General features: G+C 32.2%; 2 protein-coding genes, 2 long non-coding RNA genes and 1 pseudogene across 4 annotated transcripts; all 5 read left to right on the plus strand.

The window, feature by feature from the left end:
- Positions 1–460: 460 nt before the first annotated feature.
- On the plus strand, positions 461–806 carry LOC147789584 (uncharacterized). Its single transcript, XR_015411662.1, has 2 exons — positions 461–633; positions 719–806. It is a non-coding gene; the product is annotated as an uncharacterized LOC147789584 (long non-coding RNA).
- Positions 807–862: 56 nt separating this feature from the next.
- LOC147789585 (exopolygalacturonase-like) lies at positions 863–2,065 on the plus strand. The gene is made up of 3 exons (XM_087117320.1): positions 863–1,018; positions 1,093–1,611; positions 1,705–2,065. Exons 1-3 carry the CDS (start codon positions 863–865, stop codon positions 1,933–1,935), a joined length of 906 nt encoding a protein of 301 aa, XP_086973446.1. The 3' UTR covers positions 1,936–2,065.
- A 1,116-nt stretch (positions 2,066–3,181) lies between these two features.
- Positions 3,182–4,571, plus strand: LOC111810492 (exopolygalacturonase pseudogene; annotated as a pseudogene).
- Positions 4,572–11,381: 6,810 nt separating this feature from the next.
- On the plus strand, positions 11,382–11,746 carry LOC147789586 (uncharacterized). Its single transcript, XR_015411659.1, has 2 exons — positions 11,382–11,573; positions 11,659–11,746. It is a non-coding gene; the product is annotated as an uncharacterized LOC147789586 (long non-coding RNA).
- Positions 11,747–11,802: 56 nt separating this feature from the next.
- Positions 11,803–13,027, plus strand: LOC147789587 (exopolygalacturonase-like). The gene is made up of 3 exons (XM_087117321.1): positions 11,803–11,958; positions 12,033–12,551; positions 12,642–13,027. The coding sequence occupies exons 1-3, from the start codon at positions 11,803–11,805 to the stop codon at positions 12,870–12,872; spliced, it is 906 nt and encodes a 301-aa protein (XP_086973447.1). The 3' UTR covers positions 12,873–13,027.
- Positions 13,028–15,607: the final 2,580 nt, after the last annotated feature.

Genomic DNA, 15,607 nt, shown 5'->3' on the forward strand with positions numbered 1-15,607 from the left:
TCTCACAATCTATCCCCTTTGGGGCCCAACATCCTCGCTAAAACTCATTTCCCTCTCCAAGATTTTTAAATTAAATTCACGTTTAACAAGTTAAGAAATATAATTTTTTAGTACGAGATTGAGAAATTTTATTAAATCTTACCACAATTTAAACCAAAAACCTAAACCCTAAACCATAATAATTTAAAATATAAATGTGAATTGAAATATAATTAAATTCCTCATATGAAACCTAACAATTTTTCAAAATAGAGAAATTTATGGAATAGAATTTAGTGAGGTAAATGCTTAATCATAGGAAAGAATAGCACAATTAGTTAAGTATAAGTGGAGAAAGAAGAAAGCTAATAATAGCAAAGTTCTCTCCTTTTCATATAAATACTTCAAATGCTAAAGGGAACATTCAAGCATTTCACACAAACAATCTCCAAAAACAAGAGAAAAAAAAAACAAAAAAAAAAAACAAAAAACAAAACTAGAAAAACGAAGAACAAGAAGATGGGTATGAACATGAAGTCGATAACTCTATCGTTTGTGTTATTATTATACGTTTCTATAGGAACAGTTCAATCAAGTGATGGAGTTTTTGACGTAACAACATACGGTGCTAAGCCTAATGCTGATATAACTCAGGTAAAAACTAATATCAAATATATCAATGTTTAGATATTTTTACGATGATAAATCTTTTCTAATTATATTCGTGATTTTTTAACAGATTCTAGAAAAGGCATGGAAGGACGCTTGTGCTTCACCGATTCAAAGTAAATTAATTATTCCAAAAGAGACTTACACGTTAGGTGTAATCACAATGCTTGGTCCTTGCAAGAGTCCAATTGATATTGTCGTGCAAGGAACAATAATGGCACCCGTAGATATAACAGGTGATGGTTGGATTCAGTTCAGATATGTCGACAAAATTTCATTAACAGGTGGCGGAGTTTTTGATGGACAAGGACAAAAAGCTTGGGCAAGTAACGATTGCCATAAAAACCCCAAGTGTGCAAGAATTCCAATGGTAAATACACTTAAATTAACCATTTGAAAATTTTAATTTATTGTTTATACTCATGCATGATTGTTTTTTTACAGAGTTTGAAGTTTAGCTTTGTAAAAGATTCAATTGTGAGGGACATAACGTCAAAAGACAGCAAGAATTTTCATGTCAATATCCTAGGTTGTAAGAATCTTACTTTCGACCACGTGACTATAAATGCACCGGGGAATAGTATTAATAGTGATGGAATTCACATGGGTCGTTGTGATGAAGTTAATATCATCAATTCAGTTATTGGTACTGGTGATGATTGTATCTCACTCGGAGATGGAAGCAGACAGGTAACAGTTACGAACGTGACGTGTGGACCTGGACACGGCATAAGCGTAGGAAGTCTAGGACAATATCTTGTTGAAGAACCGGTTGCTGGGCTTTATGTCAAAAATTGTAAATTAATTGGTACAACAAATGGTTTAAGGATCAAAACATGGCCGGCTTCTCCTGCTACTGGATCGGTTACTGATATGCACTATGAAGATATAACTTTGGTTGACGTCCAAAATCCAATTATTGTGGATCAAGAATACTGTCCATACAACAAATGTAACAGGAAGGTACTGGAATTACGAAATCTTTTATTTTCTTTATTTTATTTTAATTAGAAATAATTTCATTAAAATTGTGTTTATTTGATGTTTTTTTTTCAGATTCCGTCAAAAATCAAGATAAGTAAGGTGAGTTTCAAGAATATTAGAGGTAGTTCTGGTACTGCAGTTGCTGTGAAGCTTTTGTGTAGTGCTGCTTATCCATGTGAAGATGTGCAGTTATCTGACATTGATATCACTTATACTGGACGTGACGGTCCAGTTGTATCTGAATGTTCGAATGTGAAACCGGTTGTTACTGGGATACAAAAACCTCTTATTTGTCCTTCGTGAGCGTAAGCTATTTCTACAAAAGATGATCGTTTGACGTTCTAGAGAATAAATTTGGAGTGAACAAAGGGTTCTCCTTTTTTGTATTTATAAATGAAGAGGAATAAAGTTTTGATTTTGTGTTGATTTTTCATGTTGAGTTATTTGATATTGAGATCACTTACAATTGGATTTGTAGCATACGAGATCAAACGGGCGATTTTCTTGCCTACTATTAAAATCCATAATCCCAATTGCTATGGGGATACCTTTTAATTTACCCGTGCTTTGTTTTGCTTCAATCTCCCTTATCCAAAGAAGTATTGATCCAATTAAATAAAATTATGTTTCGTAATTTCGTTGAACGGATACAAATCATGAGAATTTATATTTTTCCATTTAGTCGTGCGAATCCTCGAATGTCGAACAAAACCAATGTGGGACACTTTCATCCAACACCTCCCCTCAAACAAAGTACGCCTCTCCTGAATCGAGGCTTGACTCCATTGGTATGAGGCCTTTTGGAATGAAAAAAATAAAATTGTTTGAGATTTGAACCAATTTAGAAGTAAGATCGATCATGTTTGTAAATTAACTTAGCTTTTAGTTAAAAGAAAGCAATCACCTTTCATGACATAAATCCACATTTTGTACTATTGGTGGTACCCTTTTAGAAAATGACCAAAATCTGGCTCGAGAGCGAAACCATTTCCAAGTGTATTTCTACTCAACATATAGACCAATTTAATCAAATCTAAACATTCCTCATAAAACCATCGAAAAATAGACTTAGTTTTTTCACCCAAAAGCCTCCAACACAGTTCTCTAGTACTGTTTGGTCTTCTACATATGACCCAAGGTTTTTTTTCGTTCTTATTTTAGTCTCAGTACAATCTCTACTCAATATAGTAAGAGACAACAACCAAAAAGATGTTTTTATGAAAGTTTTAGTGATACTCTTTTGAAGAACAAATCTCGATTTAATGAATGATAGTGCTTCAACACCGAGAACAAATCTTGACTTAATGAACCATAAACCACATTAATATTATTTAAACCATTAACAAATTTCCCATAAAGACCCTTTCACAAAAGAGAGAAATTTATGGAGAAAGAACAGCAAAATTGGTCAAGTATAAGTGGAGCATGATGAAATTAATTAAGTATAAGTGGAGCAAGAAGATCAAGCATTTCACGCAAACAATCTTTTAATTAAAAAAAAAAAAAAAACTAGAAAGTTGAAGAACAAGAAGATGGGTATGAACATGAAATGGATGACTCTATCGTTTCTATAGGAAAAGTTCAATCAAGTGACGGAGTGTTTGACGTGACAAGTGCTACGCTTAATGCTCATATAACTCAAGTAAAAACTAATATCAAATATATCAATTTTTAGATGAGAAAACGCTAATATTATGTTCGAGATTTTAAACAGATTCTAGCAAATGCATGGAAGGACGCTTGTGCTTCACTGATACAAAGTAAATTAATTATTCCAAAACAGACTTACACTTCACGTGTAATCACATTGTTTGGCCAATGCAAGAGTCCAATTGATATTGTCATGCAAGGAACAATAATGGCGCCCCGTAGATATAACAGGTGATGGTTGGATTGAATTCAGATATGTCGACAAAATTTCATTAACAGGTCAGGTGGCGGAGTTTTTGATGGACAAGGACAAAAAGCTTGGGAAAGTAACGATTGTCATAAAAACCCTAATTGTGCAAGAATTCCAACGCTTCAATTAACAATTTACAAGTTTTAATTTATAGTTTATAGTTTATACTTATGCATGATCGTTTTTGTTGTTTGAAGTTCATCTTTGTAAAAGATTCAATTGTGAGTGACATAACGTCAAAAGATAGCAAGAATTTTCATGTCAATATCCTAGGTTGTAAAAACCTTACTTTCAACCGTGTGACTATAACTGCACCGGGAACTAGTATTAATAGTGATGGAATTCACATGGGTCGTTGTGTTGGAGTTAATATCATCAATTCAGTTATTGGTACTGGTAATGATTGTATCTCACTCGAAGATGGAAGTAGAGAGGTAACAGTTACGAACGTGACATGTGGACCTGGACACATCACATAAGTGTAGGAAGTCTGGGAAGATATCTTGTTGAAGAACCCGTTGCCGGGCTTTATGTCAAAAATTGTACATTAATTGGTACAACAAATGGCCTAAGAATCAAAACATGGCCGACTTCTCCTGCTACGGGAACGGTTACTGATATGCATTATGAAGATATAATTTTGGTTAACGTCCAAAATCCAATTATTTTGGATCAAGAATACTGTCCATACAACAAATGTAACACGAAGGTACTGGAATTACGAAATCTTTTATTTTCTTTGTTTTATTTTAATTAGAAACATTTTCATTAAACGGTGTTTATTTCATGTTTTCAGATTCCATCAAAAATCAAGATAAGTAAGGTGAGTTTCAAGAATATCAGAGGTAGTGCGGGCAAAGGTAGTGCGGGCAATGTAGTTGCTGTCAAGCTTTTGTGTAGTGCTAATTATCTATGTGAAGGTGTGGAGTTATCTAACATTGATATCACTTACACTGGACGTGAAGGGCCAGTTGTATCTGAATGTTCGAATGTGAAACCGGTTGTTACTGGGATACAAAACCCTATTATTTGTCCTTAGCTTTCTTCGTGAGCGTAAGCTATTTCTACAAAAGATGATCGTTTGAGGAAGAGATTTAATTATGCAGTTTTCTTTTACGTCCTAGAGAATAAATTTGGAGTGAACAAAGGGTTCTCCTTTGTCGTATTTATAAATGAAGAGGAATAAGGTTTTGGTTTTGTGTTGATTTTTCATGTGAAGTTGTTGAGTTAGCCGATATTGAGATCACTTACAATTGGATTTATAGCATACGAGATCAAATGGGTGATTTTCTGCCTACTACAGATCTCATACTACCCTCCATAAACTTAAAATCCATAATCTCAATTGCTATGGGAATACCGTTTAATTTACCCGTGCTTGAATCAATAATTTATTCGTGCTTGAATCAATACGATCTTTATAAAGTTCCTCCTCTGAATGAAAAAAATAAAATAAGATTTAGATCACCTTGTTGAACGAGTATCAACATTTGTTTGAGATTTATTTGAGATTTGAATCACTTTAGAAATAAGATCGATCATGTTTGTAAATTAACTTAGCTTTTAATTAAAGAAAGCATTAAAGAAAACACAGATGTTCTTTTTACTGCATTTTCAAGTATGATGTATGTGGAACCTCAAAATGAAAATCACCTTTCATGACATATATGAAACCTCAAAATCTCTATCTCGATTGATCACAATGAGTCAAAGAGAATAAAGAAGGTAGCTTTAACAACCATCTTTTGTGCAGTATATACGGCTCTACAATGGAATTCGTTTTTACTTTACATCGAATGAGAAAATGGAGGAATTATTTTGTTGGTTATTTGATGAGTCATTCAAAGAGTTGTAACTTTCATATTTTATGACCCTCATTAATACATTAATGAAATATAAAAGCTCTAAATTATCATCCACTCTTTAATATGGTGTGATAATTTTTTTCCACACATTTCTTAAAGTTTATATTCTATAATTAATGTCTTAGTTCATATTAGAATATCCAATTTTATTGTAATACCCCAAAAAAAATAAAATAAAATAATAAAAAAAATTGTTAAAATAATAATAATAATAAATAAATAAATAAACAAAAAAACAACCTTTCTCCCACTTCTCTCCCGTTGCTTTTACAGAACTTCCCTCCTGTATCAGCAAACCATCACTCATTAATACAACACCAACATTATTTGATTCTAAATTTAGAGCTATGCCTATAGTACCCTCTTCAAATTCGACTAATTCACCTGCCATTACTTCATCAAGACCATAAATACGAGCAATGTCGTCGCCTACTTGAAGTACAATACCTGTATTTACAATTTTTACTTCTCTATTATATTGCTCAATCCCTTCCCACAATTATCTCTCCTCAACCCCAAAGTAACAGTTACTACAACAAAAAAGAAACGGAAGAACAATAATTGTCAGATTTACGAAAGAACAATAATTGTCAGATTTACGTGAAGATAGATCTTATCAATAAGAAAATTAATTGTCAGATTTACAATTTACGTGAAGATAGATCTGAACAATAAGAAAAATAATTGTCAATGAAGATAAATCTGATTAATAAGGTATATATTAAATCTTCATTTTCTTTTATCCTATTTTTTTAGAAATCACAGCCAATTATAGTTAGATCTTCGTTGAATTATTAGATTTGAAGATAGATCTGATCAATAAGGTATATATTAAATCTTGATTTTCTTTTATCCTAATTTTTTTTAGAAATCACAGCCAATTGTTAGATCTGGATTGAATTATTACAAATGTTTAGCTTTGAGTTAGAAACTAAATGTCAATCATTTATACTAATTCTAGTAAATCAGGTCAGATTAGTAATATTAGATTAAATTTATATTAGTAGCCAAATGAATAGATTAAAAATAGAATGGCCAAGAAAATTTGTGAATAGGAAACACTTAGATAAGGAAAGATTTGGAAACAGAGATAAATTTGGAATACATGAGAACAGAATTAAAAGGCAGCAGATAAAAAAACAAGATTTTGAAATACATGAGAACAAAATTAAAATGCAGCAAATAAAAAAAAGAAGATTAAGGAATTAAAAACCACAAACTAAATATATAGAGAAAGGTAAATACATAGGGTAAATACAGAGAGTAGTAAAGCCGAGAATAACTTGAAATAGTTGTATCTACTTCTTTATACAACAGTAACCATGAAAAATAAGTTTTTTTTAATAAAAATATAATTATAGATATATAACATTTCAAGACTTTTAACAATGGACCAATGTAAATTAGATAAATAATTTTGTAGATTTCAAACTTGAAACTGATGTCATGGGCTCACATAGGTTGACTCGGATTTCAAAGGACGGAATCGAACTTTCATTAAAGATATATTCGTGACAACGACTTAAGCTAGCTAGGTAAGTGACCTTACTATCGGCATGGTTATATTTGATGTTGAAACGTGCCCCGTAGTTCTGCACGTGTCATATATATATTGATATGTGTGAATTGTCTGTGGATCGATATGTTTCTTATATGTTATGTATATGTTATAATATGTGAATTATATGATAATAAATTACGGTACGATGTGTTCAAGGACATGTTTGAGATAGGATACGAGAAGGGTGCACAAAACAAAATGTAACGATAGGAGTAAAATACGTTCATGAAACGTTAAGGTTAGGTTACATACCGGAGTGCTATGGATAAGAGAGATTGACGGAAGAATACGGTTAAGTTACGGGTAGAAAGGGATAGGTTTGTGATAGATTGATTGAACGATAACGTTAGGATTGATAGAACGATAGCGTTAGGATACGTTCTTGTGATGGTATGACTAAGGTACGTTCACGTAATGATATGTCTGTGATAGGTATAAGAACGTTAAGGCTATGATAAGTTAGAGAACGATAGGACTACGAAGTGTTTGCGTTATGACTTGTTTATGATATGATACATTGTGATGCAATATGTCATGGTATGATGTGTATATGATCAAATGTTATGTTAAAAGCATAGAACGTTATGTTAGGTCTCTTAAATTGTGTGTATACAACATGATATGAATGACATGAAATCACGATAAATGGCATGAAATATAACCCCGTTAGAATTATGTATGATTTGAGATGATTTCAGAACTGAAGAATGAGAAACGATATGATATGAATAATGAACGATATCTGAAACGATATGAAAAATGATATGATATATACATAATGCTAGCGGGGTTGTATTAAAGGATAATGAAAATGGAAAAGTTTTGGGACCTCATGCATTATGTGTGCTCATGCATTTGGGGGGATACCCCTATCCCATCACGAGGGTACGGACGCGTACATCCAATGGCAGGACAGCGATCGTAATGCTTTACATAATGCTGCCGTGACAGTTACTAGTTCTAGCGGGTGTCCGGACTAAGGGGCTCCCAGAGTATGCCCACCAGATAAGGAAAGTGGCCCAGTGGCATGCAAACTAGCTGGTGAGCCCATACTCGCACGTATGGACTGTGTATAGAGTATATGGTACACGTCCAAAATTACCCGTTAGGACAGCACCGTAGGGAAAACGGAATGAAAGATAGGTCCTATCATTCTTTAAATACTCAAGCCATGTGCTACTACATTTTTCAGGTTAAGGCAAGACATTCCTGTACGGCTGACGACGACATCGCAACTCGAGACCATGGCACATGCATAGGATAGTGGTATTTATTTTCTTAGACTTAGCTAGAATAGGATGTTTTTAACTTAAACTCTCATTCATTTTATTTAGTCTTTTGTTGTGTCGTTTAAAAGATGTTTTCAAAACACGTAAGTCCATGGCTGTGTTTTAACATAAAAGTTATGTTTTATGAAATTTAAATGAAGTCTTCCGCGTTCAATGTTTATGGTACGTATACTGTAGCGACCTTATAGAAAATTTCGAGTCGTTACATTGATCTTAATGTTCAAATGTGAAACTCTAAATAGAAGCAATCCTCCAAGAAGATGACCATTTGATGAAGAAATTTAATTACATAGTTTATTTTTACATACCACTCGATGTCACCCAAAAAAAAAAAAAAAATTATAATTTGTCATGACATTTATTTTACCATCAATTTCTAAGATAAATAAGTTAGTTCCTTTATTTTATTTATAAATGAAGTGGCACACAACTTAAACCCCACTGTAAAAAAATTCTACAAACATTTGTGCTAACACTTCTTATTTAAATGATTAGATCTCAATTGTAAGTTTGAAGGTGTTTATTTGGATTAGAATATAAAGTAATGCAATTAAAGTTAGATCACGACTCAAATGCCGATCACACTCCTGCAGTAGTAGGACAGTAATCGTGCAACAATTATTCTAACCCTGCCAACAAGTCAAATCATGTGAGATTTAAACTTGGTGGACAAATATTCTTATAATTGGAAAGAAACCAATGTCATTAGTTAAAAATGAATGAGTAACGACTACAATTTTGATGGTATATAATCTAAATAATAATTGTGTTGAATCCACAGGTAGTATTCTATTCTCGTTCTCTTCAATCTTTTCACGTTTTGATATTAAAACAATGCTACTATCTCACTTTGAATGACCAAACAAAAAGAGGCAATAAAAGAATAAAGACAAAATGGACAGGAATAGCATTTTTTATTAATTGATAACATATATTTTATACGTTTAACCCATTGATTATATTAAATATTAGAGGCAAGTTTCCTAGTCGTTGAGTAGGGAAGACTATGCTCGACAAACAAAAAAATAGAGTTACAACTCAACTATAATCTACTCGATTTTTAAGATTATTATGAAAATGAAGAATATTTGATATTTGTAACTGATATCAGTGATGCTTGTGACTTGTGAATGTTTAATATTTGAGTTTTATAAGATTTTAGTTATTAATATAATATGCATCGTGAGATCTAACATCGGTTAGAGTGGGGAACGAAACATTCTTTATAAAGAGTGTGGAAACATCTCTCTAGTAAATGCGTTTTAAAAACCTTGAGGGTAACCTCGAAATGAAAAGTTTAAAGAGGACAAGCTCTCCTAGTTCGGGGCTGTTACAAATGGTTTCAGAGCCAGACACCGAGTGGTGTGCTAGCAAGGATGCTGGGCCTCGAATGGGTTAGAGAGGGGAACGAAGCATTCTTTATAAAGGGTGTGAAAACCTCTTCCTTGTAGATGCATTTTAAAAACTTTAACGGGAATTCAAGAGAAGACAATATCTGTGAGCGATGGATTTGGACTATTGCACATAGTGGATAATATGAGAGGTCAAAAGAGTAATATTGTATAGTAAAGACGAAATTTACGGGTATTCTTGTAATTATATCAAAAAACAAAAACATGAAGGATGATAGGATAAAATTAAAAAAGAATAGTAATTTTTACGGAAGTGGTTAATGAACCTAATTGAATTTAGGTGAGTTAATAGGAGACCTGACACAATAAAATTTGGTTTATGTTATGAATGAAGCATTTATAAAACTAAACAATACACTATATGTTATACTAAGAATGTTTGCTTAATCTACCAAGATATGAAAAGAGTAATAAACAGAAATAACAATAAATGGAAAGATACTTCGGTAAGAAGAGAAATATCTATATATTTACCTTATAATAAAGTATATATGGTAAACTATAATTTATTACTAAATATCCTTAACATATATCATAAATTTTAAATGAGAGTGTTATCAAATGAGGGCGAAGTTAAGTGGGTTAGATTAATCTAATTAATTTCTTTAATTTAATCTTTACTGGTAGATGTAGAGTATACATAGATTAAACATTACGGTAAAGTTGAGTTGGGTTGTAATTCTACGAGTTCGTCTGGATGACTCGACAAGAAAAATGTTAACTCATAAACTGAACCCGATCTAAATTGAAAAAAATTAATCTAATCTTAATTTGAATTGAACAGTCTGAATAGGTTAGATTATTGAGTCAAATGAACAACTAAATAAGTGGATGTTTGAAAAATGGGATTAATACTTAGAGTTATAAATTTATGTAAGTCCGACCTTGACCCATTACTTATATTGGCGGCCTTAGAGTACCTCTTAAGGCCCAAGTTTTCATTTTTTATTAGACAATTAATCAAATAAGAAAAATAAGTAATTTAAATATTGGTTGAGAACAAAATAAAATAAAATTTGAATTTCAAGCTTTTATAATGTGTACCGTCTTGGAATTTATGAAAAATTCATTGGTCAATGGTTTAATAAGACTCTTTATATATATATATAAAATATATTATTTAAAAAATATTTAAGTTAGTGCAACGACTCATCTAGAAATCCACCCCCCTTTGAGTCCCAATGTCCTCGTTGACACTCGTTCCAATCGATGTGGGATCTCACAATTCACCCCCTTCGGGCCCCAACATCCTCGCTAGCACTCATTTCAACGGAGGATGGATCTCACAATCTATCCCCTTTGGGGCCCAACATCCTCGCTAAAACTCATTTCCCTCTCCAAGATTTTTAAATTAAATTCACGTTTAACAAGTTAAGAAATATAATTTTTTAGTACGAGATTGAGAAATTTTATTAAATCTTACCACAATTTAAACCAAAAACCTAAACCCTAAACCATAATAATTTAAAATATAAATGTGAATTGAAATATAATTAAATTCCTCATATGAAACCTAACAATTTTTCAAAATAGAGAGAAATTTATGGAATAGAATTTAGTGAGGTAAATGCTTAATCATACGAAAGAATAGCACAATTAGTTAAGTATAAGTGGAGAAAGAAGAAAGCTAATAATAGCAAAGTTCTCTCCTTTTCATATAAATACTTCAAATGCTAAAGGGAACATTCAAGCATTTCACACAAACAATCTCCAAAAACAAGAGAAAAAAAAAACAAAAAAAAAACAAAAAACAAAACTAGAAAAACGAAGAACAAGAAGATGGGTATGAACATGAAGTCGATAACTATATCGTTCGTGTTATTATTATACGTTTCTATAGGAACAGTTCAATCAAGTGATGGAGTTTTTGACGTAACAACATACGGTGCTAAGCCTAATGCTGATATAACTCAGGTAAACACTAATATCAAATATATCAATGTTTAGATATTTTTACGATGATAAATCTTTTCTAATTATGTTCGTGATTTTTTAACAGATTCTAGAAAAGGCATGGAAGGACGCTTGTGCTTCACCGATTCAAAGTAAATTAATTATTCCAAAAGAGACTTACACGTTAGGTGTAATCACAATGCTTGGTCCTTGCAAGAGTCCAATTGATATTGTCGTGCAAGGAACAATAATGGCACCCGTAGATATAACAGGTGATGGTTGGATTCAGTTCAGATATGTCGACAAAATTTCATTAACAGGTGGCGGAGTTTTTGATGGACAAGGACAAAAAGCTTGGGCAAGTAACGATTGCCATAAAAACCCCAAGTGTGCAAGAATTCCAATGGTAAATACACTTAAATTAACCATTTGAAAATTTTAATTTATTGTTTATACTCATGCATGATTGTTTTTTTACAGAGTTTGAAGTTTAGCTTTGTAAAAGATTCAATTGTGAGGGACATAACGTCAAAAGACAGCAAGAATTTTCATGTCAATATCCTAGGTTGTAAGAATCTTACTTTCGACCACGTGACTATAAATGCACCGGGGAATAGTATTAATAGTGATGGAATTCACATGGGTCGTTGTGATGAAGTTAATATCATCAATTCAGTTATTGGTACTGGTGATGATTGTATCTCACTCGGAGATGGAAGCAGACAGGTAACAGTTACGAACGTGACGTGTGGACCTGGACACGGCATAAGCGTAGGAAGTCTAGGACAATATCTTGTTGAAGAACCAGTTGCTGGGCTTTATGTCAAAAATTGTAAATTAATTGGTACAACAAATGGTTTAAGGATCAAAACATGGCCGGCTTCTCCTGCTACTGGATCGGTTACTGATATGCACTATGAAGATATAACTTTGGTTGACGTCCAAAATCCAATTATTGTGGATCAAGAATACTGTCCATACAACAAATGTAACAGGAAGGTACTGGAATTACGAAATCTTTTATTTTCTTTATTTTATTTTAATTAGAAATAATTTCATTAAAATTGTGTTTATTTGATGTTTTTTCAGATTCCGTCGAAAATCAAGATAAGTAAGGTGAGTTTCAAGAATATTAGAGGTAGTTCTGGTACTGCAGTTGCTGTGAAGCTTTTGTGTAGTGCTGCTTATCCATGTGAAGATGTGCAGTTATCTGACATTGATATCACTTATACTGGACGTGACGGTCCAGTTGTATCTGAATGTTCGAATGTGAAACCGGTTGTTACTGGGATACAAAAACCTCTTATTTGTCCTTCGTGAGCGTAAGCTATTTCTACAAAAGATGATCGTTTGAGGAAGAGATTTAATTATGTAGTTTTCTTTTACGTTCTAGAGAATAAATTTGGAGTGAACAAAGGGTTCTCCTTTTTTGTATTTATAAATGAAGAGGAATAAAGTTTTGATTTTGTGTTGAATTTTCATGTTGAGTTATTTGATATTGAGATCACTTACAATTGGATTTGTAGCATACGAGATCAAACGGGCGATTTTCTTGCCTACTATTAAAATCCATAATCCCAATTGCTATGGGAATACCTTTTAATTTACCCGTGCTTTGTTTTGCTTCAATCTCCCTTATCCAAAGAATATTGATCCAATTAAATAAAATTATGTTTCGTAATTTCGTGATTCAATTTTTTCAATTTCGAACTTATTTTTGGATACAAATCATGAGAATTTATATTTTTCCTAAACTTAGTCGTACGAATCCTCGAATGTCGAACAAAATCAATGTGGAACAAAACCATCGAATGTCGAACAAAACCAATGTGGAACACTTTCAATTTTAATTTTATATTTTTTTTCAATTTTATCCATCGAATGTCGAACAAAACCAATGTGGGACACTTTCATCCAACACCTCCCCTCAAACAAAGTACGCCTCCCCTTAATCGAGGCTCGACTCTATTGGTATGAGGCCTTTTGGGTAAGCTCAAAGCAAAACCATGAGAGCTTAGGCTCAAAGTGGAATGAAAAAAAATAAAATTGTTGGAGATTTGAACCAATTTAGAAGTAAGATCGATCATGTTTGTAAATTAACTTAGCTTTTGGTTAAAAGAAAGGACATAAACGAATCCTCAAAGAGAAAAATTGAATTTGATTAATTCAACTTCTAAAAGTTTGTAACAATTAGAAAATTATAAAAATGAAACTATTTGTTTGTTTGGGACAATGGAAGGCTAAAAGTTTGGGACTAAAAGAGAAGTAAAAATACTTTTGTTTTTTTTTTTTGAAAAAAAAAAAGAATTTGTTTTTTTTTTTAAAAAAATAAAGAATTATGAAATACTCATGGTAAGCCTTCAAGCAAATGAAATTAGTAATATTATCCGTGCAATATAATAGAGAAGTAAAAATTGTAAATACCGTTACTTGATGAGTCAAATAGAATAAAAAAAGATAGGATTAACAACCATCTTTTGTGCAGTACATACGACTCCACAATGGAATTCGTTTTTACCTTCCATCGAATGAACAGAAAATGGAGGATCTATGAGACTCGTTGTAACTTTTGTATTTTATGACCAATTTTATGACCGCAATGTCGGGACCGCACTCTTGCCGTAGTAAGACAGCAATTGTGCAACAATTATTCTAACCTCGCAAACAAGTCAATCATGTGAGATTCAAACTTCGTGGACAAATGTATGCTTGAGCTCCAGCCACGTTTGAGAAAACTGTTCTTATAATTGGAAAGAAGTCAATGTTAGGAGCTAAAAATGAATAAGGAAGAATCGCAACTTTGATGACATATGGCATATAATTCAAATAATAATTATGGTTGAAGCCAAGAATACCCTTCTCAATCTTTTCAATGGTTTTGATATTAAAACAATGCTACTATCTCACTTTGAATGACCAAACAAAACGAGGCAATAAAAGAATAAAGAATCTCAAAAGAAAATGCTACTATCTCAAGCATGTTTTTGACTTGTGAAGGTTCGATATTTGAGTTTTATAAGATTTTAGTTATTAATATAATATGCATCCTGAGATCTCACATCGGTTAGAGCGAAACATTCTTTATAAAGAGTGTGGAAACATCTCTCTAGCAAATGTGTTTTAAAAACCTTGAGGGTAACCTCGAAAGGAAAAGTTTAAAGATGACAATATCTACTAGTTTGGGGTTGTTACAAATGGTTTCAGAGCCAGACACCGAGCGGTGTGCTAGCAAGGATGCTGGGCCCCGAATGAATGGGGTAGAGAGGGAAACAAAGCATTCTTTATAAAAGGTGTGAAAACCTCTACCTTGCAGACGCATTTTAAAAACTTTGACGGGAATTCCAGAGAAGACAATATCTATGTTAGCATGGATTTAGACTATTGCACATAGTGGATGATATGAGAGGTCAAAAGAGTAATATTGTATAGTAAAAACGAAATTTACGGGTATTCTTGTAATAATATTAAAAAACGAAAAGATGAAGGATAATAGGATAAAATAAAGAAAGAATAGTAATTTTTAAGGAAGTGGTTAATTAGGTAAGTTATTAGGAGACATGACACATAAAATGGACGTGTAAGTAGGAATGTTAATTACATTAAATTAAATATGAAGCATTTATAAAACTAAACAATAAACGGTATGTTATATCATAAATTTTAAATGGGAGTGTTATCAAATGAGGGCGCAGTTAAGTGGATTAGATTAATCTAATTAATTTCTTTAATTTAAATTTGACTGGTAGATGTAACAATTTGGGTTGAGTTGAGTTAGGTTCGGTTGAAAAAATCTTTTGTAACAATGTGAAAATTTGAATTTGTTGGATTGGTATCTGAGCAATCCCAATAAAATTTACAACCCAAAGTTGGGTTGCTTTGAGCTGTTGAATTTTTTTTAATTATTAAAAGAATTATATTTATCCACAGTACATTTTATATTTAAATATCTAACTTTACAAGTCAATGCATCATTAACATTGGTTAAAAATGTTAAATATCTTTTTAAAAGTACGGTAAGGTTGAATTAAATTGTAATTCTACGAGTTGGTCTAGTT

Source organism: Cucurbita pepo, chromosome 14, assembly GCF_057944985.1.
Source record: "Cucurbita pepo subsp. pepo isolate OVF chromosome 14, ASM5794498v1, whole genome shotgun sequence".
Taxonomy (NCBI): domain Eukaryota; kingdom Viridiplantae; phylum Streptophyta; class Magnoliopsida; order Cucurbitales; family Cucurbitaceae; genus Cucurbita; species Cucurbita pepo.

Excerpts from the sequence above, each read along its gene's own strand:
- LOC147789585 (XM_087117320.1), top strand. The coding sequence starts at position 863 with ATGGCACCCGTAGATATAACAGGTGATGGTTGGATTCAGTTCAGATAT. Across the intron at positions 1,019-1,092 it reads AGTGTGCAAGAATTCCAATG|AGTTTGAAGTTTAGCTTTGT; the intron begins GTAAATACACTT and ends GTTTTTTTACAG. Across the intron at positions 1,612-1,704 it reads ACAACAAATGTAACAGGAAG|ATTCCGTCAAAAATCAAGAT; the intron begins GTACTGGAATTA and ends TTTTTTTTTCAG.
- LOC147789587 (XM_087117321.1), top strand. The coding sequence starts at position 11,803 with ATGGCACCCGTAGATATAACAGGTGATGGTTGGATTCAGTTCAGATAT. Across the intron at positions 11,959-12,032 it reads AGTGTGCAAGAATTCCAATG|AGTTTGAAGTTTAGCTTTGT; the intron begins GTAAATACACTT and ends GTTTTTTTACAG. Across the intron at positions 12,552-12,641 it reads ACAACAAATGTAACAGGAAG|ATTCCGTCGAAAATCAAGAT; the intron begins GTACTGGAATTA and ends ATGTTTTTTCAG.